This window comes from Phalacrocorax carbo, chromosome 8, assembly GCF_963921805.1.
Source record: "Phalacrocorax carbo chromosome 8, bPhaCar2.1, whole genome shotgun sequence".
NCBI lineage: Eukaryota > Metazoa > Chordata > Aves > Suliformes > Phalacrocoracidae > Phalacrocorax > Phalacrocorax carbo.
This window is the reverse complement of record NC_087520.1, coordinates 23,996,616-24,021,876: the sequence shown is the minus strand read 5'-3', so window position 1 is coordinate 24,021,876 and position 25,261 is coordinate 23,996,616. Positions and strand designations below refer to the sequence as shown.

Sequence of the window (25,261 nt, the reverse complement as noted above, 5' to 3'; positions counted from 1 at the left end):
GAACTGGATATTTGTAGTAGTGGAGCCTGGTCTGGGTATGACTTAGGGCCACCCCTTAGGGCCCTGGGCATTCGCACTCCAGCCCAAGCTGTGGCTGCTGCCTGCTCTCTGGGTGCAGCTGGGTGTTGAGCTGAGCTGGTGGGTGACCAGGAGGTGTAGCCCTCACTCCTCAGCCAGCTGTATGTAAGTGAGCTGCATTGCCTATGCCCTGGCTTTGCTAAGTTTGACCCTTGCACCAGGGCTTTCTGTGCAGGGTTGTCTGTGTGGCACCATCACCCTTTCCATCCTTGGCCCAGCAGAGCAATGGAGTCAGACCAAAGCAAAAAGAAGCCTTGGGGGTAGGGGTGGGAGGTAAGGGGGAGTGTGTGCAAGCTCTTCCTAGATGGCTGACCCTTTCTCTTGGGGCTGCCTGTGGCACCTGCTGTCCCATGCAGGGCTCTTGCCACAGTGCTTGGTGTGGTACCAGCTGTGACCTAGCTCAGCTCTGCTTGTGGGCAGGGCATCCCTGACCAAGCATTGCAGTGCTGCACCTGGAAGGAGACTGCTAGAGCCTGGTGGCATGTCAAGAACAGATTTATTTAAAAAGCAATAATCATGTAGTTCATCTCATGAAGAGCTCTGCAGCCTGGCCTTGGCTCCTCTGCTTGCCAGGAGTACATGGAGTGTGTAATGAAGGGCAGGGGCTGGCATGGCAGTGGCCACAGGGTCCCAGGCCTGACTCAGCCAAGAGGAGATGGAGACAAATGCTTGCAACTCTGACAGCAGTGAGGAAGATGTTTGGTAGCTGAGAAACACTAGAGGTACATCCCAGCCTCTGGTACAGAGCTACAGAGTCAGGCAGGGGCTGCCCCCTTGGAGGATGCATGTTTAGAAAAAATACAAAAACAAGGTCTCTAGAAAATGTTGATTCTTGCACAATAGAAAATAGATCTGCTTGATTTTCAAAAGCAATTTGGTTTTTAACATCTAGTGCTGATTGTTCCCCCACGGTGCAGGAGGATGATGCCAGCAGGTGCGCATGTGCTCGGGGGCTGGTGTGCCTGGAAATCCTGGGAGAAGGCTGGCTCCTGCCCTGCGACAGCGTGTGGGCTGAGGTCAGGCTGCCTTCGTGTCGTTGTGGTCCCCTCGACGCAGCGCTCGGGGCAGCTTGGGGTTGATGAAAAATCCTTTCAAGAACAAGTCTTGGACAAAATAGGGCAGGTAGCGGTGTATGAAATACATGAGCCCAAGGCCCTGCCCTGGGTAGTAGCGCACGGCTGGGTTGGCAGCCAGGAGCCCGTCTGTGATGCTGTTCACCACTGCGCTGAGGTCCTCCGCTGCCACCTTCATGAACTGTATGAACTGGCGGTTGATCTCTTCCACATAGTCCTCACCATAGGCCTGCAGCAGCTCCTGGGGCAAGCTAGCCACCAGCCGCTGCTTCTGCTGGTTCCAGAAGGCAGGGTTGCATGTAGTCCCTGCAAGGACATGCCTCCCCCCTGAGCTGTGCGGCCCCTTCCTGTCCTCCATCCCTCCCTCCGCATAAATGCCAGCAGCCCCCAGTCCCCTCCCAGCCTCCCAGGAAGGTCCTGCTGAAACCCTGGCAGAGATCTGCCACAGTGGAAGCATGGTGAGAGGCCCATGGAGGCTATTCATAGCCTGAGACTGGACCAGAGGTCTCAGATCCTACCTGCAGCAGGGATGGGGCTACCATAAAAGTGGCTGAGCTGGTCCAGCCAGTCCTGGTGGCAGAGTATCTGCTGGCAGGGTTTGATCCAGACCCTGCCTCTCACCAACCAGACCCCAAAGGCCACAGGATGGCCACCATCCCTAGGGAGGTGGCCAGGGATGCTCAGAAGCTGCATCATCCTGCACCACTGGCCCATTGCTCTATCATCTGCCTCCCCGGGGTATCTGTCCTTCACCTGCAGGTGCAGGCAGCAAGCGGGTGCCGACCCTCTTACCTGTTTTGTAGTAGCCAGGTAGGACGAGGCTGACTTTGACACCCCAGGGCTGGAGCTCGCTGCGGAAGGTGTCCATGAGCAGGCTGAGGGCTGCCTTTGAGGTCCCATAGGCTGCCAAGCAGGGGAAGGGCAGGTCACCTTGCAGGAGAGAAAGGATGAGCAAGTGGGCTCTCTGGCAGCTGCCCATGTAGCCAGGGGATGGCTTGTGCAGGGCTGCACTCCCAGCTACTGCACAAAGAAAGGGCTTGGAGTGCCAGCTTGATGCAGCTGGCTGGGGAAGCAGAGGTGCCGAGAGGGATGGGAGCCATGCCACACCATGTGGCTGCTCGACCCGCACCCAAACTCAGGGTGCCAGGGGTCTGGTGGGCCATGCTGAAGGCAGGCTGCTCACCCGCAGGGCTGCTCACTGTGACAATGCGGCCGCCGGCAGAGCGGAGCAGGGGCAGCAGTCCCTTGGTGAGCTCCAGCGAACCAAAGAAGTTCACCTCCATGCAGGTGCGAAACTTGCCCAGCGGTGAGAGCTCAGCGTCAGCAATGGTGTCGTTGAAGCCGGCATTGTTCACCAGGCCCCAGAGTCCTGCAGGGATGGCATACTTGAAGAGGTGACCCAAATGGGGGACCCCCCCCACCCTGGGGATTCCAGCTGCTCCCTGGCTTGTGGGGGTCCTGCAGGGGAATTGTGGGGTGCCCCAGGACAAGCCCCATTAGCACAGGTGCCTGCAGGGATGCAGCTTGCAGTGCAGAGCAGCGCATGGAGGCTTGGCACTGCCATGCTGGCTGCAAGCTGAGGTCCCAGGGAGCTGCATGGTGCCCTGGGGTACGCCGAGGGCTCCTACCTGTGCTGTTGGTATGGGCCTGGATGTGCTGCAGGACATGCTGGATGTCCTCTGGCTTGGTCAGGTCCATCTGCAGCAGCGTCAGGCTTGGCGAGCAGCTCCTGCGCAGCTCCTGGGCACCAGGACCCTGAGGGTCCAGAACACTGGCAAACACCCGAAAGCCCATGGCGTCCAAGTGCTGTGCTGTTGCCTGCCCGAAGCCCGAGTCACAGCCTGCAAAAGCCGAGTGGAGCCCTGCAGTGGCCAGTGACAGCTGCTAGCCATCTGTCCTCAGCACCCAGGGACACAACCCTCCCCCCAAATCCCCCCCAGCCCCGCCTCTCCATCCCCAGGGACCAAACTACTGGCACCAGTCCCCTACTTAGGGCTTGCTGCCCCACTCCAGCTCCAGGACCTGCCAGGGACATGACTTTGCCCTGGGGCATTCGAAGGTCATGGAGCTGCTGTTTTCTTTCCTATTGCACACAGGAGGAAGAAAACACTCCCTTATCTGCAACCCCATCGCCCCAGGCACCTCTCTGATGTGAGGTGCGGGTAAAAACGCTAGCATGGCAAGGCACCAGGACAGCCAGGAGTCCTGCAGTGATGAGGGGCAGGAGCCATTACCCCCAAAACGTCCTCCAAAAGCACCACTGGGCACCAGCACAAGGCTCCATGGGGGAGACTGCCTTTCCCCAACTGCTTTTCACCTCCCAGAAATGGTGGCCAAGAGGCACAGCACTCCCTTACCTGGCTGGTGCTGAGAGGATTAAAACTGGGGGTTCGGGTTGTGTGTGGAAAAGAGGGATCCATCCTTCAAGGCAATGGGGATGTCCCCCATGGGGGAGCAGTGGGCACTGCCATGCCTGGTCCATGCTCATCTCCTCTATCTCAGCTTGAGCAGGGTTACTGCATGTGACCCGTACCCACAAAGCCACTGTCTGGGTGGCTGGGGAACGGCCCAACAAACAAACAGCAGCAGCAAGGTACATCAGCCCTGGGAACAGGGCTGATGGTGGTGGTGATAGCTTGGGGGAGCCTGTGCTGTTGCCCAGTCACATTAACCATTAACAGGGCAGCCCCAAGGCCCCTGCACACAACCCCCTCACACCCTCCCCCATCACCTGGCACCCTTGGGTGTTCCTCAGGACTTCCCTGAGAAAGGGCCCTACCATTGCCTGGAGCCACCCCAGGATGAACAGAATGGTGACCCTGGGCAGTGCCATTCACTCCATGACACTCTAGACCCCTCCCAGCACCCTTCTGACCAGCCCTGGGTTGGGTAGGGGGACTGGCTGCCCCCTCAGCTCCCCATTCCTGCACCCCCAGGACTGGGGGTCTGGTGGCTCCAGCTCTCTGGGTGCCAGCTAAGCCATCCTTGGCTCAGCATCTGCAGGCCAGTCCCCAGCTCAGCTTTACTTTATTGCTGCATCAGAAACCCATGATAAAGGCCCTGGCCAGAGCCCATTGTGATAACACACCCTGGAGGTGCTCAGCTAGCAAGAAGGGGCTTCAGGGACCCTCCCCTTTCCTGGCAGAGCCACCCACCACAGGTACATGCCATGCTGGCTCAGCATCACCCCCGGCACCATCTCTGGTGCCGCAGGGGATGCTGAAGGTGCCACAGGCTGCCGGTGCAGCACATCCGCCTCTCCCCTTCCTGGGAACAGGTTGTGCTGCCAGCAGCCGGCCAGATAAGGTGCATTTCATCTTTCCCAACAGGGCAGGAGAAAACTGCAATAAAGATAAGGTTTAAAAATAAAAGTGCTTGTGGCCACAGCCTCACCATGCTGCAGCCAGCACCCTGCCCGCTGCCGGGACACAGTTACCTGCACTGCTCCTGCCCCAGCCATCAAGAAAAGCTTCCAAGCCAAACATGAAGTATCACCTCCCAAGCCTGAAAACACTGGGAAGCATCCCAAAAACCTCAGAGAGCCAGGGTTGCCAGCTTGTTTCGGACAAGCCTGGCAAGGAAGGAGCAAACACGGCCATGTGCCAGCCAAGCCAGGTAAGGTTTGTTTTGCTTTAGAGGGATGGGGCGGTCAGAGAGCTTGTTTCGGAAGTTTTAATTTATTCACACACACACACACACACACACACACACAAAAACACCACAAAAAAAACAAAAACAAAACACACACAAAAAAAACTCCTGGGAGGCCAGCTGGAGGCCCAGGGCCAGGAGGGTGAGGGTGCTCTAGTGTTATTTAAGGTCTCTGGAGCTGCTCAGCTTCCCAGCCACCATACTCAGGCATGGCCAAGATTGCAGGGAGGGAGAATTAAAGCCCCTGGGACCATAACACGTGGCCCAAAAGCACAGCAGCTTGCTCAGGGCCATGCTTGCTCCCTGTGGCTACTGGCACACAAGCCGCCAGCCACCCTGGGGCTGGCACAGGAGCCACCGTCACTGGCTCAGCCCTGTCAGGAGCACCGGAGCCGGCCAGTCTGCACAGCCCTGGTGAGGCTGGTGCTGGGCATGCTGCCCTCTGAGGATGCTGAATCACGAGGAGATGCTGGTGCCAGTTTCCACTGCCCGCCTCAGCTCCCAGCTTGCCAACCAGTTTTGCATCCATGCTGCTAGGAGGGACCATGGTCAGACCAAGCACAGGAGAAGCACAGCATAGGGAGCATGGCGGAGGACAGGCAGCTTGAAGCCCCATCACAACCCGCCACAGGCTCCAGGCCAGCAGCCAGACACTTTTGCTGCAACAGAAGCAGAGCCTGAGTTACAAAATCCAGCAGAGCTCCGCAGGCTCAGCAAGCAGGGGCAAACACCAGCCCTAGGGGCCAGCTGGACTTCTGCCGGAGCAGTAGGTCAGCAGCAACTCCCCAGGGACTTTGCAGAAGCTCTAGGGTCAGCCTCCTGCCCGCTCAGGGAGGGTGAAGAGGACGACCATATGACATGGCATGCCCACCGCCCAGAGATGCCCCTTGCTGGTAAAACTGGAGGAGCTGAGTTGTGCCAGCATAAGACAAAGCAGCCTAGCATCTCCCGGCCAACTCGCTGCTCAGCCATGGCAGGGGGCAGGCACCCCTCACACTTCCTTGCTGCAGGGCCAGACTACAGCACAGGCTCACATGCCACCAGCTGAAGCCACAGTCCTGGTTTGGCACTGGCACATTTTTCAGGTGAGTCAGGCACGGCACAGTGCTGGCTTTTTGCTGTCTCACGTATTTACACTGCTCCCGCAGCCAGGACCAAGGGTGCCATGCACAGACACATGCTCAGAATCAATGCCAGAGTTTGCTGAGTGGAGCTGAGACATGAGATAACACAGTCACTGCCCAGGAGCTGCCAAACCACAACTGCCCCACCACCCCCGCACCCAACACCAGGGTGGGTGGGCTGGTGGCATGGGGCCATGGTGCTCACCCCAGTACGACATGGGAGTGGCTTCCCCAACTGAGCAGTGAGCTGTGTATCCTCATCCCTGGGTCACACACAATGGAGAGGACCAGCACTGACCTGCAAAACCTCAATAGTCAGAAACAAATCTTGGCTGAAGAAGCTCCATGTGGCTACAAAGCTGCTTGGTGCCTGGGCACAGCAGCAGCTTCCCCAGGAGTTGCTCTCAGCACAGCCACCCCAGCCTGGGACCCTGGCGTGGAAGCTGGAGAGGGGTTGCCCCAAGGCTAAGCATCCCTCAATGGACCAGCTCCCCCAGTTAGCACTGGCAGCACGGGCAGCCCCAGGGGCACCCAGGTACCTGGCAAGGATGGGCTGAGGGCATCCTCTGGGGACACTCAACTCTCACAAAGCCCAGAGTCAGATGGGTGCCTGTCAGCTGGGTCAGACACCTGGAGCAGCATCATCCCCTTCCCAGCTCTGCAGACCATTGCCTGGATGCCCCACATGTCCCCCTGCTACCACTCCCCAACTCCAAGGATATCAATTCCACCTCCTGCACAGAGGTTTTGGGCTGTGTGTCCTACCACCCCACCCAAGATGCCTCACCAAGAAGGGGCTGTCATCACTGTTACCAGCCTCCCAGCCCCAGGACAGTGCTGGGCTCAAGGACACCATCAGCTGGAGGAGTGCTGGGGCACTGAGGCCAAGCAGATTAGCACACTGAGCTGTTTGTTTCCATAGGCTCAAGCTCAAATCCTGCCTGGGATGCCAAGCTAAACATGGCTGACATTTTGCTCAGAGGTGTTGCCTTCTGGCCCCAGCAGGATTCTCCACCACCACCTTGGATCCAGCTCCTCCAGGCGCGGGACAGGTTTGAGCCCAGCCGCACCACAGGGAGGCTCAGCCAGGCACCCGAGTGGGTGCAGGAGGGACTGATCCAGGCTTGGCTGCTTGGGGGCAGTCATCCTGGCTCCATTCTGGGAGCACCATGGGGACCCTGCAGATGAAGCAGCCCAGGGCAAGGTGGGGTGGCTGGAGCAGGACACAGCAGGGATGGTGCCATCAGAGGGGATGGGACATCCCAAAAGGGGTTTGGGGGGAGGAGGTCCTTGCATGGGGCAGGACAAAGCACCCAGCAAAAGCATTTGTGGGCAGGGCCCTGTGGTCAACACCTCCCAGATGCCATGCACATTTGGAGCAAGGAGTGATAAAGGGGTGATGTCAGTTCCAGGCGAGAAGGAACAAATTCTTGGCAGGGCACTGGGGAGGGAGGGGATGGCAGGAGCACCTGTGCCCATGGCAGCTGAGCTACCACATCCGCCTGCTGGCGCTCTCCTCCCTGGCCAGCCATCACCCGCTGCCCGCCTGCACCCACAGTTCTGCCAAGGGAGTGGGGCCAGGCAGGGGCACCAGCAGCCCCCACCCCACTGCAGCCAGCGGCATCACCGTCAACAGGAAACCGCACCCCAGCTGGCAGCTCACATGGCAGCATGCTGTGCCAGCAGCAGGGTGTCCCTGCTCCCCACAGATGCCCCCCTGGGAGCAGCCCCAGTGCCCGGGTGCTGGTGGATGGGGCCAGGGTGGCAGAAGGTGGTAGCAGCCCTGATAATGCTGCTGCTGGTCCTCAGCATCTGGTTTCAGGAAGCCATGAGCCTAATTACATTAAATGAAATTAAACCCAGGGAGATGCCTTCAGGGATGACCCAAACCCCATCCCCAAATCCCCAGCAAGGAGACAATGCACAAGCTGCCCACCCAAGCAGCCTGGGTGGGCATCCCTGCAAAGCCTCAGCCTTCTTCCCTGGGCAGGACCTGAGGCAAGGGGGGGCACACACTGCTCCCCCAGGCTCCCCACCCACAGCACAAGCAGAGGGAGATTATGGATTATGGGCCCAGGTGCTGACAGCTCCTCCAGCACAGGGTGAGGTGCCACATCTGTCAGCACATCCTATGGGGTGGGGTGGGGGCCAGGCAGACCCCCAGCCCCCCAGAGAGGCCTCCGGACCATGGGAGAAGGTAGACCTGGGGACACCCATCACCACAGGGAATATGAGGGTGACCCAAACCCCTCCCCATGCTGGGGACAAGGGGCAGATGGTATGAATTACAACAGATTAGCCAAGTGTTTCTGAAGCCTCACACCCCATCACCTCCACCCAGGGAGATATCTTTCACTTAATAAACCACAGAGAAGGAGGAAAATCTGATTTTCTGCCTAGACAACCTGAAGCAGCCAGGCAGAGATGACAAGTAGCCCCAAGGCTGGTGCAGATGTGACCACAGCTCCTGAATTAAAGCCCATTTCTCAAGAGCAGGAGCCAGCTCTGGTGCATCAATATCGGGGGCCCAGTGGCACAAGAGCAGCCATGAGATAAATCAGCACAGGGAGCTGCAGCCCTCCCCATCACTAAAATCCACTCAGATGCCTTATCCCCCTGCCAAATCTGGGCAGCAGATGCTGCTTGCTAATGAAGCCGGGAGCTTGTTACACAGCATATGGCCCTAGTGCAGCCGGGACAGAAATGAGCCCAGCCACCTTTCCCTGCACAAGGCCAGTGCCTGCTCAAGAAGGCCAGGATCCACCCATAAGCTTACAGTCAGCCTCAGAACTGGCTTTAAGCTCTCAGGAAGGTGGCTTGGCACCTATAACTGCTAAGCTCAGCCTAAGGGTTTGCACCAGCAGTGTCAGCACATGCAAAAACACCAATCTTCCTCAGACACAGGAGGAGTAGGCACAGGACAGCCTGGTACATAGCCCAGCCCTGGCACAGCAGTGATGCTGCTGCCAGCGAGGGCCAACCCAGGGCTGCAAGCAGGGCAGAGGAAGTGCCTCTCCTGCCAGCAACACTGCAGCGCTTCAGGGTTTCGCAGAAAAAGGGTGCAGGAAATTTCCTAGAAGCAGCCACTTGCCGCATCCCAGGGCTGGATGGGATCTTCCAGCAGATGCCATCTCCACCAAGGTGAGATCAATTCCCCAAAAAGAGCAGCTGGACTCTCCTGGTCAAGGATTTGAGCTTCCCACAGGCAGGGATAAGTGGGAAGAGATGGCAGCACAAACATCACCTGGGAAAGGGCACAGCCCATACATCAGAGCTGATCTGGGGTAGATGGATGTTCCACCAAGAAGAGGGTGTTGAAAAGCTGCAGTGATAACTGGGTTAATAATCACCTTCAGAGGGAACACAGCAAACCCAGAACAAAGCACCAGTAAGCCGCAAAAGCTATCCATCAGCAAGATCTGTCGCTGGGAAAGACACCCACAGCCCAGGGACAGCTCGACCAGATTGGCACCAATGCCAAGCCAGCACCAGTAACACATCTGCCTGGGACCTTGGAGAGAGAGAGCCCAGACGGGAGCCCGACTGCAAAGTCAGACAGCTCCACCAGCCATGGCCAGGAGGTGACACTGAAGATGCTTACAGGGAACAAAGCGGTGTCAGCAAAGCCATGGCTGGGGCACCTGTGGGGGAGCATTCCTGGGCTGCATAAAGGCTCCCCAGGGACCCCCAGCAGGCTGGAAAAACACCAACCAAGCCCCACATCCATCTCTCACATGTGATAACACATCAGGCCCCAGCACCTGCAAGGAGAGGCAGAAGATTGTGCCTAATGTCTACTACAGGCAGGACTAAGCCATCCACAAGCAGCAGAAGGGAAGACCAGCTCTTCTATACATGGACCACCATGAGCTATCACCACCCCAGGACATCTCGGGGAAGGTATTTCCAGCCAGAACAGAAAAGCACCACAGCCTCTGCAGGACCAGGAGAACATCTGGCCACATGGTGGGTCAGGTCAGCCATGGAAGATCCTTGAACTACCACACAGTCAGGGTGCCACTCCACCCACCACACCATGGAGGTGGATAAGTCACAGGGGACTGGGACAGACAGTACCAGCAGGGACAAAGCCAGATTTTTGGGCAGTGCTGACCAAAGCAGTCACTCCAGAGTAAGCCCCGGGGATCAGAGTGTTAAGCAGCTCAGAGTTTGCAGCACCACAATAAAGCTACAGCAGTTTCAATGGAGTTGTAGCAGTTCAGGGGTATTTTGGTGGCAAAATTCTACTTTGCTTGTAAGGTGCCAACTCATCACTCCCCTTGTCATAAGAATAAACTCCCACTACATGCCACAAGCCCAGGCAAGCAGAAAAAGAGATGCAAGCCCTGTCCATCCCCACATCATGATGGGCTCTGCAGTTGCACCAACTGTACTTTCTCTTGCAGCTTGCAGAGCCATGTGGAGCTCAGGGGTTTTGTTTTTTAGAAACCAAGCAAAACACTTGAGTAAGCACAAGTTGAGCTTCAGCTAAGACAGCTTTTAAAATACATTGAGCTGTTTAGACCTCCAGGTTAAGAGCCATACCCCCATGACCACCTCAAACCACACCAGCCCCTTCAGTACCTGATTTAAGTTGTCCACTCCTCACCCTCCACCTGCAGCTCCCACCAGCTCTTCAGAGTCAGAGTTTGAGTATCACAAGACTACTTTGGTGTATTTTCCTAAATTACATGAAGGTGGCCCTCCAGGCTGATGTGCTTGGACATAGTCATGCTGAACCAGGCTGAAGGGCAATGCACAGGGCAGCACCCAGACATGACCTTCAGCTGAAGGGGGGAAAGAAATCAGCACAGGATGGCTGCACACACCAGATTACAGAGCTTGGTAACTAGGACCCTGGAGACGAGCAAGCATTGGTCACAGTGTCTTTGGACAAGGTTATGAGAAGCAGATGTGCATGGCATGATGTTTATACTAAACTGGAGTATGACCACCAGAGTGGAGAAACAGGGTAGGGAGGGATCACAGATCTGCTCAAGAGTATATCTGGTGGAATCTGAGAGACCCAGCACGAGAAGATCAGCACCACCAGAAGAAACAGAGAAAGGCTTAGAAGAGGCCAGACATCCAAAGCCTCTGCAGAAGACATCAGGGCAGGTACCTCCTCCAGGACCTCGACTCACCTGCCCGGGGAGCACCCACCATCTGGCTCCCCAGTGTCAGCCGCCCAGCAAAAGGCTGTACCAACACAAAGCCTGTATAGCTGAAAACTGCTTTTCAAGATTACAGCCTTAGAGCCAGCGAATCCTGGGACAGCACCATGCGCGACAGGGAAGTCAGCTCTCAACAAGAAAGTTGATAAAAGGGCTGGCAGCTCTCCAGGAGCAAAGGAAGCAGAAGTGATAATGTTGCATGTGGAAGCATGCACAGGCTGGGACAGGAGAACAGGTATTGGAGACCGTGGATATACCCTAGCAGCCAGGGGAACCCAGAGGAGGAGGTAACAGGCATATGCTGGGCAAGGTCAAAAACAAGTCCCAAACTGTACCTATAGCAGTGCACTGACAGCAGCAACAGTCTTGGGCATTTTACACCTTGCTGGCTCCACAGAAGTATCTCAGATCTGAGACTGCAGGAGGTGAAGAGGTATGAAAGCCCTGCAGCCTTTCCCCCTGCACAGGTCAGCTGGGTAAGCAGAAGTCACCCAGCTGGGGTTTTGGACCCAGCACTGAAAGAAGGCTATGGGAAGAAGGCAAATGCTTGCCCAGGCTTGGTGGAGGCACTTTGAAGACGCCCTCACCCCATCCCCACTCAAGCCAAACCCTGGCTTGCCAAGTCCACCACCCCTATGCTACCAGTAGTAAAGCAGCACGGCTCTCTGTAAGCAGACTCTGCCTTGAGGCGAGCTGGACTCAGTGGGTAACACAATCCCAGACCTCATTAAAGATGTGCTGCTCATTGGACTAGAGTGCAGCAACTGCCTACACTTCTTCCGAAGCATCTGTTCCCATCTGACAATCTCATTTCTGCAGGGAAGTCTCTGCTTTGTTACTCTCATGTCCCCACATAACCCCGAGCACTAATCAAGCCAGCTTGGGTTTCTCTACCAACTCTGTTCTCCCACAGTGTGCAACTTCTACACGCTTTTCCTCCTAATTAGCTGTGCTCATCATTTTTGGTTAACGGTGCTAAAAAACCACCCCAACAGGTCTGTGTTTTTAGCAGGCTTTGAAGTGCTTATTAAATAGATAAATGAGAAAAAGCTGAGCATATATATCTAAACATCTGTGGTAAGCAGGGGTAGGTATCTTTCTGAAGAAACCTATTGAGGAAAAGAATAATTCTAAAACTGTGGAGGGCTGCTGACAGGGTCAGGGGAGAGCTTCAGCCCTGCAAAGAAAGGCAGAGGAAGGTTTTCTGCTCTGCTCCCAGACACTGGCAGCAAAACCCATAACTAGAGACTAGATGCTGCATATTTTTTTCCTCCATTAAATATGCAAAGGACTGCTGGTACACCAGGGTTGGAGTCTGGGTGTTTGGTTTTGTTCCTTTCCCCTCCTCAGCTTGGAGGAGCTGTTGTCTCTGCTGTTATTTTTTAATAGATCCTGGAAAACCAATGGAGTTCCAGGAAACGAGCTGATTTTCAGCTTGCACTTAGCCTGGGGAAGACCTCAGGTATCTCTGAGCTGTCTCACTGGCTCCAGAAGCAGAGAAAAAGTTCCCTATGGAGAGCTATAGTGCCACTGCATGAAGCTTGACTCATCACAAGGCTGCTGGCAGGCTCAGCACCAAATACAGGCTGCGAGCGTGCCATGCCAGTGCTCCAGCCATGACCTGGAGCAGTGGTGCCCATCTCCAAGCCAGCATGCATTACTCAATGACCCCAAAGTCTGGCCCCAAAGTCTGGCCCCCTAACATCTTCCAATCACCCAGTTTAGTTGGAAAATGGGACTAAGGGAGGGCATCAAAGTCCAGATGGGAGCAATGCTGCTCTCTCACCAAGGAAAGTGATTTATCTTCACAGCAGAACAGCAAGAATCCCAATGTCTGGATTGAATCACTCCATCCTGCTGCAGTCATCAGATGCTTCAACATCTGTTGAGTCCATGGGAAATATTGAAGCTCTGCTTGACTATGATCAAGTTGCAAAGCCTCTGTTAACCTTGAACATGATCTGAAGCTCTGACCCATTTCAGATTGTTAATAGGGCATGCAATTGTAACAATAGAGCCTCACCAGGAAAACCAAGTTTTCCCCTCTTCTCCTCCTTCCTCACTGCAGGGGAAACATGGCAGGTTTTGGTCTGGAGCAGCCTGACCTGCCAACGAGTTTTGTTCACAAAGATCATTTGTTATGGGACAGACTGGTCTGCAGATGCCTCCTGGGTTTGTAGGCTACACCAAGGAGGAACAAGGATGCAAGGGACCCAAATCACCTCCTGCAGGCAGCAGTCCTATGGCTTTGGATTATTTCAGAGCTGTGTAATTCTAGTGCAACCTTTACAGACAGCAATGCTTCACTCTTTTCAACTTATCATCCAAGCTGAAGTGTAAGAATTAATATCTTGCAACACAGGTCATGTCTTCCCTCTACCCTGGCAAAACCCTGCAGGCAGGCAGGGTCTATGGACTAGTTTGCATTCAGTCATCTTCAAGGATCTGCAGTAAATTGGGTGATTGGCTACTGTCTGAAAAACCACTCCAAGCAGCTGCACACAGCAGAGCTATACAAGCAAGGGGCTCACAACTGCTCCAGCTGCACTGCAGAGCCACAGGATGCTCAGAGCACTCCCTCCACCACCTCCAAACCCTAAACCCAGTTGTGCTGGGTGGCTTACATGGAATTGCCAAATCTCCAGGCATCCAATAAGACCAGAGACCAAAGGATGATCAAGGCTCACAACTAAACCGACCCAGGTCAAAACCAAACATTGCATAAAGTGCTGTCAGCCTGAATCTGGAGAGGCCAAGCAATGGTGGCTCATCACCTCCCCCCGAGACTGCTCTTGCAGACCGTCACCCTTGCACAGGCTACAGAGACTAGAGCGCTTTTTATATCTATTCCTGATGGTAGGAAGGAGGTAGGGGATAAAAAGCAACACCCCTCCTCTTCGCTCACACAGCTCAGAGGACTCTGACACACACCAGGACACCCAATAGTGCCATTTTCAGGTTTGGGAAGGGGCATGCACACCCAGAAACAAGCCCTTTGATGCTTGGAGCAATGCTGCTCCTGATGAGCTGCCAGCACACACCTGCATGGCTGCCCCATGGGTGCCAACCACCAGGATCAGCACCCTGGGTTGCCCTGACCCACACATAGGCAGCAAAGGATGCCAGGTATCAGCTACCCCACAGCTTGCTGGTGCCAGATCAGCCTTGAGCCAGGCAGCTGTCTGTATCCAGCCTGCCCACACCACAGGTGTGCTGGGGTCCCTCCAGCTTCCCACACTTGGCCAAAGCCTGTGCCAGACCATGGGCTCATCTTCAAGGTGGATTTGGACTCATGGGCAGGCTCAGGACAACATGTCAAGGGCAGCATGGAGATGGCTGCCATCTTCTTCCCAGCCCTGGGTCAGAGCAGCTGATCTACACCCCCCTCATCCTGCCTGTCCTCCCAGGGCTGACCTCTCCCAGCCCAAGCTGAACAGGGCATTCTCCTCCTCACTGCAAGCAGCTGTGACCTCCCCTAGGAAGGCAGGATTAACACTTTCCTTACTCCCTGCCCCTGGCAAGGCTACATACACTAGAGTCTCACTCCTGGAGAAGACAGGCAATCGGGATGCATAGCAAGAGCCCCAAGGTCACAGCCGCATAAACACAGCACCACAGGGACTAGTGGCCATCTACTTTGCTAGCCCAGAGGATGCACCATGGGAGACCACAGCATTCCTTGCTCCCCTCCAGCAGCAGGCAGCTGCCCATCCCTGCTCCAACCAAACTCCAGCCCCATGTGCAACACCTGAAATGCAAACCTGGAACAGAAGGGAAAGCCACAACTTTCTAGTCCCTGCTGCTACCACAGGGTCAGCAGCTTTGCTCTGCAACAGCTCCACAGCTGCTCTGCTACTTTCCCACTGAACTGCACAATTAGTTTTCCTTCAACCCCTCTCATAAACTCAGGTTTGATAAGCCAGTGATGTCTGGACCAGCAGCACATAGAGCTGGAGCATCACAGGCAGAGCTCAACTTGGGGTGGTTCCAAGGGGGTCTTGGATTGCTGGGACATCTTGACCAGGAGATACAACAGCACTAAAGCCACATTCCCGTGCTCCAGGTAAGCATCACTGAACCTGTGCTGCAGCAAATCCCTGCTGCAGGATTAAGCCAGCAGCCAAGAAGTATAAGAGGAAACAATGCCCAAAGACTTTTGGGCTGGGACCTGCGCTGCTCTGCGGTGGGCATCAGGAGTGGATTTTATTGTGTTTCTTGGTTGACCTGCACAGTCCAGCATGACATCCAGCATGGCAGAAGCCCTGTCTGCGACCTCACACACCTTCACTGATACTCAGAACCACAAGGCACCCAAGTCCACACTTCTCCCTCTGCCATGTTTTGCTTCCCATGAGCAAAAGGAAGGCCAGGCTGCCTTTCTCCAAGAGAAGGTTGCTCCTGCACTGACCCTCCCCAGCTACTCCCACAGGAGACATTGGTGACACTCATTACCCACTTGCCAGGAGGTGTCCAGAATTAATCCACAAAAGAATCAGGCTAATTACTATGCAAATACTTAAGTGAGGGATGTCATCCCAGCCAAAGCAGCCCTTGCATCTGCCCCTTGGCAGGCACCTGCTGGAGCAGCAGTAAGGAAGCACCAATCTTACACCACAGGCAGCATCTCAAACCTGTAAAACCACAAAGTATTTACAGCTGAAAGCAAACACACCAGAGCTGCAGAGGTGTCACCTCAATGCACCAGGGCAAGAACACCTTGTTCCAGCCACTGACTCACTAATTATACAGGCAATGCCACAGAGCGAGGGCTGGCTTGACCTGGCATGCCACAAAGCACCTACAAGCACGTGGCTGTCAGACATGTCCTCCCCAGGTAGCCCTGCCCCACCAGAGCTTTAACCTTCACTCAGTTGAATCCTTCATTCATTCGCTTACTTGCCCCTCTGAGCTTCCTCCTCCAGAATGGCCTCGCTCTGCTTCCCACCAGTGCCACAGAGCCCTTCAAGCTGGACAGGTGACCCAGCTCTCACCTTTCCTTCTCAAAGCGACTCTCCATCACAAGACCCAATTTTCTAGGTAACACACACACCCCATTTGCCAACCTGGCAGTTTCCCAGCCCAGACATTCCCGCCAGGATGCAAGCTCCTGGCCTTGCGGACACCACCAAGGTCATGCCCACAGGTTTCCCTCCCCTCTGCATCCATGTGAAGGCAGCAGCACCCGCCCAGCACACCTGTGGCAACAGCCACCCTGACTCCAGTGCTTCCTCCTCATACCGTGCCAGCTGCCATCATCTCACAGCAAAGCACCTGCTGACCCCAGCTACCTTCATCATCCTCCAAGTCCCACTGCCAGGAGGGAGGAGAAGGGAAGGCACTTGTGTACCAAGATATCCTGAAGAAAATCAGCCACCAAGCCAGACCTGTGCAAATCCTGGGCTGGGAGTACAGCACATCCCCTGCAGAGCCACCTTCCCGAAGGAGCAGCTCTGTACCAGGCAGCCAGAAGAGGAGCTGGGCAGCAGCTAAGCAGCACCTCCCAAGGATACCCCTGCAAAGAGGGGGAACAGCCCCGTTTGCCCCAGCAGCTCCTGGGACAGAGATCTGGAAGAAGTAGTGGTGCTCAGCCCCAGGTGGCCAGCTCTGTTGTACCCTCTAGAAATGCCACAAGAAGCTTTCTAAGAACAAGCATGGCTCCAGAGGCGAGGAGAGGACAGCCCTCGGACCAGCCAAGGCACTCCAAAAGCAGTGGTCCAGCTCTGCGCCAGCCCCACCACGCACCCCATCCAATCTCCCAGCTTTCAGGAAAAGCATCTTCCTGCATCACGCTGTGACTGGTGGTCGATGCTCGGAGTCGAGGAGCCGCTTGCAGGGGCCAATGCAGCTCCCTAAAAGCCTCCTCGCTTTGGGGCGAGGGTAACAGTAGCTACAGCCCGGCCAGCTCCGCTTGGACGTGGAGGAGGAGGAGGGATGAGCAGGTAAGCTGGTGACTCTGCCCCGGGATGGCACCCAGGTGGGACCCCGCTTGCAGCACCAGACCGGTGGCCGTGGGACACCCCTCTCCCCACCGACCCCGACCCTACGCCGGGGCCGTAAAGGGCTTCGAGGCCGTGTCCCCACACTCACCTGTAACCAGCACGGCTCTGCTCGCCACCGGCAGCAGCCTGCGGGGCGATGCCCGCCACAGCAGCAGGCAGGCGGCAGCTGCGGCCAGGGCGAGCCCCAGGGGCAGCGGCAGGCAGGCTCGGCACAGGCTCTGCAGCCCAGCCAGCAGCGCCAGAGGCAGCACCAGCCCCCGGCCCGGCCCCAGGGCCCTCCGAGCCGCCCGCAGCGCCAGGCTGCCGGCCAGCGCCGCCCACAGCGCGCCGTACGCCCAGCGCTCCAGCCCCGGCTCCATCCCGGGCCCGGGCCCGGCCCCGCCGCTGCCGCCGCGCCCGGCCCCGCCGCGCCCGTTTATAACCGCCCCGGCGGTGGGAAAGGGGCGGCACCGCTCCCCTCCCCGCCAATGGGAGGCGATCGGCTCCCCACCGGGGTTCCGGGCACCCCCGGGACCGGCCCGGCACCGCACCGGGGGAGCGGTGCCGGGGTCGGCGGCGGCGAGCCCGCAGGGACGTCCTGACGGCTACCACTCGGCTCGGCTCGGCTCGGCACACCGTGCTGCCTAGGTAGGCACGGCTCGCAGCTCAGCTAGGCTCGGTTCAGCGCGGCTACGGACATCGGGCCACCTACAGCACGGCTCGGCCCGGCTCAGCTCGGTTCGGGACGGCTCAGGACATGACGCTGCCTAGGTAGGCGCAGTTCAGCTTGGCGCGGCTCGGCGCGGCTCGGCTCAGCACAGCTTGGCATCATGCCATGTAGGTAGGCATGGCTTGGCTTTGCATGGCTCAGCTCGATTCAGCTTAACTCAGCTCAGCACGGCTCAGGACATCATGCCACCTACAGCCTGGCTCAGCTCAGCTCAGCGTGGCTTGGGACATCGTGCCACCTAGGTGAGCACAGCTCCACTCAGCGCAGCTCATCTCAGCACAGCCCAGTTCGGCTCAGCTCAGTAGCGCTTGACATCATGCCACCTAGGTAGGCACGACTCGGCTTGGCATGGCTCAGCTCGACTCAGGACATCATGCCACCTAGGTGGGCACAGCTTGGCTCAGCACAGTTCAGCTTGGCCACAGTTCAATTCAGCTTGGCTCAGCATGGCTTGGCGTCATGCCACCTAGGTGGGCATGGCTCAGTTTGGCACGGCTCAGCTCAACTCAGTTCAGCATGGCTCAGATCATCATGCCACGGACAGCATGGCTCAGCTCAGCAGAGTTCAGGACATCATGCCACCTAGGTGGGCACAGCTCGGCTCAGCACAGCTCAGCTTGGCTCAGCTCGATTCAGCACAGCTTGACACAGCACAGCTTGGCTTGTCACAGCATGGCTCAGCTCAGTTCAGCGTGGCTCGGCACATCATGCCACCTAGGCAGGCACAGCTCAGCTCAACTCAGCTTGGGTCAGCATGGCTTGACTTGGTTCATCATGGCTTGAGATGTCATGCCACCTACAGCACAGCTCAGCTCAGCTTAGCTCAGCATGGCTCAACATGGCATGGCTTGGCACAGCTCAGCTTGGCTTGGTTCTGCCCGGCTCAGCTTGGCTCAGTGCTGGTGCTGGGCATTGCTACCCAGCCGGAAGCAGCAGTGCATTCAGCCCTGCTCAGCAGGCGGGCGGGTCCCCTGCCACTGCCAGACCCAGAACCAGTGCCACGAGCACCCACATCCTGCTGAGACAGGGGGAGCACAGGGCACAGCCTCCCCTCAGGGCCACTCCTCCATTGGTATCTCCCCTCACAGGGTGGTGCCCCCGGACCTGCATCTGCTGGGTGATGCCCATACAGGTGCTGGGCTATGTGCTGCCTGGGTCCCGGTGCCTTGGCTAGCCGTGCTCAGGTTTCTCCCAGCGCCTGGAGCAGGCAGGTAAGGTGTGAATCGCTCCCTGCAATGTGGGGCTAATGACCCCTGGGTGATACCAAACCATTTCTCAACATCCCACTCTTTGTTCACCACCCAGAGCAGGCAGCACCCTGTCACCTGGCTACCCAGCTTTATTCTGGGGGCTGTGGTGCAGGGAGCTGTGCTGGAAGGTCAGCTCCTGGCTTGCCCCACCTGGTGCCTTGAGGCTCAAGGGAAGTCCTGCTGTGCAGTGACGGGTGCCAGGTTCGTGCCACCGCTGGTGAGGGCTGGCAGGATCTCCCTGCACCGCCCCAGCCATCGGGACAAAGTCCTCTCTTTTCCAGGTTTATTACACAGGGTAATTGCTGCTGCTGGGCTTGCTTTATTAAGCACCTGCTTTAATATTTCACCAAGTCTCTGTACTCAGTGATCCTTTGTGTGTCTCTACTGTGGGCCTGACCCTTGGTGCCTTCTATGTGGAAGGTGAGAGGCTTTCATGTGCCAGCATCAACACCAGTCTCCGATCCTGGAGGACCCAGAATCTGTCAGCTGGGCTGCTGTTGGTGCTGGCCACCCCTGCCAGACCCCGTGAGCCCTGGCATGGTGGTGGCAATGGAACTGGGTGCCTGTGCCGTCCTTCTTGGAAACAACCTCGCCGATACAGGTGGAAAAACACATTTCATCAGTGGCGACAGTGGCAGCAATGCTGCAGAAGTGCAGCATCAAACAGGCTGGGGTGGTTTTGCCGGTGTGTGGTGGTGGGACCCGGCTGGGTTTGCAGCCCTGCTCTTCCAGGCAGGGGAATGACAGGAATGCTGGTCAGGTAGAGGAGGAGGAGGGATGTTCCCAACAGCATGGCTGCAGGCTCTCCTGCAGGAATGCGCTCGCTTGCAGCACTGGGCTACTCAACTCAGTGAAAACAATGGAGGTGGCCATAAGGCAGAGCCTTGGGGAACTCGGGCTCTGAAGAGGACCCTGTTAAACACCCCCACCTATCACTTCACCAGGGCTTGAAAAACCCAGTTGGAGAAAGGTTTTCCAAAGACATGGTCTCCAGAGATCGTGTCCCTTGCCACACCAGCCAAGCCAAAGCTACTGGGGCATGCAAGGGAGCACGGCCAGGGATATGGTACTTTACAGAGACAGCCTGAACATAAAGCCCGTAGTGATGATGGTGTTTCAGCAAGGGCAAATGTGGCCATTCCCAAATTGCAATGTGAATTCATGCATCTCCTTCAGACTTGGGTTGGGTGTCCATCCATCCATCCCTTCCAGACCTCAGGATACCGTTCTTGTGGGATACCTCAAGATGGGTTGTAGATGGTCACAGTCAGAGCTTTCCATGGCTGCTGTCACCAAGAGGTCCTGTGGGGTGGAGCTGGACCACCAGCACCTTTTGCCAGCCTTGGCCATCCCCCAGCTGCCCCAAAAAGGCTGGTGTGAGGTTAGGGTGACCTTGGTGGCTATTCCCTTGAAGGCAGTGCCTGGCCTTGTTTGTCTTCCCGTTGCTCAACACCGGAGGGTGCCTCCCAGCCATGCTGCACTGTTAGGAAACGCTGGTGGTAGCCCCATTACCTTTTGACCTACTTGAGCTCTTCTGTACCTTTTGCTAATTACAGCTCACCTTTTTCAGGGGAAATGGGGCTGGTTCGACTGCAGCCACTTCCCACACCCTTCCTGGTGCTGCTCACATTGGTCCCCCGGGACACACACACACATCTTCCTAGTGCTACCCTTGCCCTAGGCTGTTCCTCCAGCTCAGTGGAGCCTCCCATGACTAACAGGTTTTGAGATTTTGTTCCACTCCCTAATCTCATCTGCAGAAGATTCATTACATTGTTTTTGAAGTGCCATGAGCCATTTCCTGGGGCTTTAAGCCCATGAGGGATGTGACTCATCCACACTGCTCCCACAGGTACTTAATCCCCAAAAGAGCAAGTCCTTCTTCCACTGGTATTATCTCCTTAGGAGACACCACCCAAGTGAGTACTTAACAGGGCACTTTTGTGTGTTCAGTGCTGATGGAGACTTGTGCCAGCACTTGCTTCCTTGCACAGGCCATGGGGTATAGTCCTTCCCTGGAAGCAGTTGTCTCTGGAGAGGGAACCATGGAGCTGGGACCCTCTTGGATTTCACTTGTGGTACCTACCATGGACCATCAAGCCCATGGGAAAGGGGATGCTGGAAACGTTCCTCAATAACTAAAGCAGATGGGGCTTCTCTCTCCATGTCCTCAAAGAGCCCTCCGGATCGATGTGACACCATCCTTTGCAGTGAAGATGTGGGAGCCCATTGGTGTCTGGGTTGGAGACAGTTTAGGGGTGACAAAGGCCGTTGCACTGTCTGGAATTAACTCTCATTTTGACCCAAAGCGTCTTGCAGAGAACAGTGATTAATTACTCCCAGCATCAAGTATTTGTGTCCCACCACTGAACTTGTGCTGTTCTACTGGTTCTAGTTGGACTTTGCTGATGGAGTGAGAACTCTCTGTAACTGACAGCTTGCTTTGGGGAGGGCAGATCCTTGGGTGGCTGTGATTCAGCTAAGCCAGGCTCAGCTCCAGGAAAGCTTTCCTGCACCCAGCAGTTTTATGTCCCCATGATCCTTCCCCAAGCCCAGAGCATGGAAAACTGGGTGTACCAAAGCCCAGCCTAGGGGCACTTCCCACACAATGGCCAACCTGAGCCACAGCCACCCACGGAACCACCTCAGCTCCTGTGCTAGGATCTTCTCCCCCTTCTCCCCCCAGGACTTTCTATTCCTTGTTTCCAACTTACTTTGGGCCGTGACCAGGGACTTTCTTTTGGGCTTTCTTTATGTTTTGCTGCTGCAAAACACCAGCAACTGTTTGTGCCCATCATCCCATGCATCTGATGCCACGTTGGTGGGATCAGCTTGAGCCCCAGGCTTTGATGCTCCATCTGCAGGGATGGTGGGTGCAGCCCAAACCTCTCCCCAGCTCCTGGCAGGACCTCTGTGCTCCCAGGGTGCTGCAGCTGGAGCAGCTCCTTCAGGGATTATCAGGGTTGCTCCCCAGGACAGCACTGTTGGCAGCATGGAGCATCCAGCCAAGTGCTGACCCTGGATCTGGCTCTTTGCAAATCCCCTCATCTTTGGAAAATTCCTGTCTCTGACTTGTTTTTTCAGGTTGTACTGGATCCCCAGGTATTTACAAAACATAGTTCTGTTTCCAGCCACGTTCATGGCTTTGGGAAAGGTTTCACCTTCTGGGAAGCCACTCCCCAGCCTGACCTCAAGGTTTTCTGCCTTGGTGAGGGCCCCATGTTACCATGCCTGCTCACCCATGTGGATTTGACAGCCCCTTTACCAGCTGGACTTTCTGGCCCAAAACCACCAGTTTCTGGAGAACCACAGTTCTCCAAACAAGAGCTGCTTTTGGGCTGCAGGGACCTTGCTCCTTTGGGGTGGCTGGGAACACTCCAAAGTGCTCCCAGCTCCACTAATGCCTGGTACTTGGCATCTGCCACCTCCTTGGGCATGCGTGGTACCCAAGCCAGGTTTGCTTTGCCAGCCCAGCATCACCCTCCTATCTCCCGTGTCTCCTGTGCTGATCACAGGGCATCTACCTCAATATTAGGGTTATAGGGACAGGGCAAATGTGGCTCCCCCTTGGCCATGAGACAGATCCCATGGGAATCTGGCTGGGCCATGCTCCAGGTGACATCTTGCCACCTCTGCCTCCGGCAGAGAGGGCAGTAGGTCATGGCAGCTGTGACCTGGTTCCTGCCCCTTGCCTCCATCCTGCTGGAGAAGGTGGTTGCAGAATGGAGCATGCTGCCAGCCTGGAGTTGCTTAAGAGGGCTGGGGCCAGGAGATAGAGGAGGAGTCCTCCAGCTGAGATGGTAGGAGGATTTTGGGGGGGCAGATGATCATGATGCTCCTGGAAGGTGGCCAGGATACACCAGCACTTGCAAGAAGTTCTCTGGATGGCTCCAATCCTTGAACAAAGGTGAGGTTGTGCTGTCCCTGGTGGGAATGGTGCTTCTTGTGTGAGACAGTGGGGCTTCATGGCATGTGTGTGACTGTGGGTGATCCCCAGTCAAGCTCGAGGAAGGCAGCAGGGAATGTGCCCACACGGCCTGAGGCTGAAGCTGATCTCGGAGCACGGCGGCTAAGAGGATCCTGTGCTGGGACAGTCCTGTGGAAAGGGCTGGCAGGGTGGGATGGAAGAGGCATGGCATGTCTTCCAGCACAGACTCTGTAAGGGGTGAAAGTGGGTCTCTGCTGACAAACTGCTACAGAAGAAGGTAAATCCGACAGCAAGTGGAGGCAGGCTCATCCCTGCTGTCCCCTGCTCCTCCCCACTGCCTGGAAGGGGGCCAGGGTGAGATGGGGGCCAGGGACAAGTGCTGGAGAGGCAGCAGAGCACAGGGAGACAGGAGCGTGTCCCTACCAGCCAGATGAATGGCTGGGACCAAGGACATGGCTGTCATTCCATCGGGGACACAGACACAGAAGTGTCAGGATGTCTCGCCAAGGCGGGGGAAGCAGGGTACAGCCCTCCTGGGTGCCTGGGAGGGGAGAACAGCAAACTGAATGCCAGCAGGCGAGCATCCGAAGAGTGGCAGGACGCAAAGCATCATTTTGGGTGGCCTCCCTGTGTGCGTGGTCGCCGTGCCCCCTCGTGGCAGCAGGACACGGCTGGTGGCCCCGGGCTGGTATGGGCAGGAGTCACACAGGGGCTGAGCTGTCGTGCAAGCAGGAATGGGGATGTTGGGTGCTGTGAGGTGCAGGGTCACCTCATCCCACCTGGAGCATCCTCACGGGGGCGCATCACCCTGACTCTGCTGATGCTGCCTGAGGCCACACATGTCCCAGCTCCCCACCAAGCCTCATATGGCAGCCTATGAACCTGCTTCTGCTCGCAAAGGAGTCTCCGGCATCCCACCACCTCTTCTTTCTGGGGTGTCTGTGCCTGCCTGGTGTTTTTTGGCATAAGCCACTTGTGCTGTGGCCAAGCCAAGCACTTCAGGCGCCACTCAAGGGCAGTGTGTGACTGGGGCTGGGCCCAGCATCCTGGAAATATCACCAAGGCTGCAAAAAAAAAACCAGCTGGAAAAAAAAATAGGTTGGCAGAGGCCTTCACTGAGGACACAGCAGCCCTGAGTGCTGCCAAACCTCGGGGGGGGGTGTGCACGCCCAAGGGTATTCACCAGCACCCTGCCTCAGTTTCCCCCAGTGAGCCCAAGGGAGTGACAATCCTGGGGTTGTCACATGTATAATGTCACTTTGGGTACTGGAAGCAAGTGCAGCATGTTAGGCAGATGCTTTTCTACACTTTTCTCCTTTCTCATCTGTCCATGATCTCTTCATCCTCTTTTTTGGGGACCCTAGTCAAGCACTCACAGGAGAGGAGAGCCAGAGCATGTCCTGGGCACCTCTGAGACACCTGCAGCCCTTGGCAAGGCATCCTACTGTCCCCAAAGCCAGCCAGGACCATCACAGGCACCTTGCAAGCTGGGGTGGGCTAGCACTGCCTGGCTCCTCTGAGAGCACCGGTACATCCAGTCTCATGGGTGAGGGACAACCCTGGGCAGAGATAAGCCAGGAGGAAGAAGCTGACCTGCCTGGTGGAGTTTTTCCTTCATTCCTTGAAAGCTGCAGAGACCTGCTGTGCAGGATTCAAGGGCTGGAGGCAACACCAGGGCAGTGCTGAGGTGGAGCTGCTGTGGTTGACGATATGACATTGTTCTCAAATACCTCTGTCATGGGTGACAGTGCCTGAAGCACTACAACTGGCAGAAGGGGATGTGCAGAAATGGCACCCACCAAGCATCTAGCACCTGAAGGGTTTTAATCCATGCCTGGGATGGTACAAGCAGCACTGGACCAGGAGGGGCCATGTTCCTGCCTGGACATCTCCCAGGCCTCACAGGGACAGGCAGATGCTGCCCTGGCTGCATTTACATCATGAGGCAGCCCATCTCTGCCAAGCACAGGGAGATGCTTCTGAGACTTGCAGCTTGGCCAGGGCCAGGTTTGCAGGGGGCAAGGTGGTTGCTCTGGGAGGGGAAGAACCCTGTCTTGGACCCAGGTCCTAGTCTGGCTAAAATCCCCCAGGAGAGGTTTGTAAGGGAGAGGTGAGGTTTGAGGTGGAGCATAGATCCTTGGTTTTACTACTCTGTGGCCTTGTGCTCGAGCCACCGCTACTACCCTTGAGTGTGCAGCCTTGAGCATGGCAGCAGTCTTCACTCCTTCTGGCAGGGTCCCTGGGTGTCCCAGTGCAGGTTGTGCTGTCCCTGGTA

At 56.4% G+C, this 25,261-nt stretch overlaps 1 protein-coding gene across 3 annotated transcripts; it reads right to left on the bottom strand.

The window, feature by feature from the left end:
* Positions 1–555: 555 nt before the first annotated feature.
* Positions 556–17,510, bottom strand: HSD11B2 (hydroxysteroid 11-beta dehydrogenase 2). 3 transcript variants are annotated; one of them, XM_064459191.1, is made up of 5 exons: positions 17,188–17,510; positions 2,780–3,013; positions 2,335–2,520; positions 1,944–2,081; positions 556–1,457 (listed from the first exon to the last, which is right to left on the bottom strand). In XM_064459191.1, exons 1-5 carry the CDS (start codon positions 17,456–17,458, stop codon positions 1,096–1,098), a joined length of 1,191 nt encoding a protein of 396 aa, XP_064315261.1. In that variant the 5' UTR covers positions 17,459–17,510; the 3' UTR covers positions 556–1,095. The 3 variants fall into 3 exon arrangements, with proteins under 3 accessions (XP_064315261.1, XP_064315262.1, XP_064315263.1); XM_064459192.1 differs by having other exon boundaries at positions 2,780–2,992; XM_064459193.1 differs by lacking the exon at positions 2,335–2,520.
* Positions 17,511–25,261: the final 7,751 nt, after the last annotated feature.

Bases quoted from the DNA above. Each gene is read 5' to 3' on its own strand.
- HSD11B2 (XM_064459191.1), bottom strand. From the start codon at position 17,458: ATGGAGCCGGGGCTGGAGCGCTGGGCGTACGGCGCGCTGTGGGCGGCG. The intron at 3,014-17,187 runs GTGAGTGTGGGG...TGGCCACTGCAG, and splicing joins CAGAGCCGTGCTGGTTACAG to GGCTCCACTCGGCTTTTGCA. The intron at 1,458-1,943 runs GTAAGAGGGTCG...ATGTCCTTGCAG, and splicing joins ACCTGGCTACTACAAAACAG to GGACTACATGCAACCCTGCC.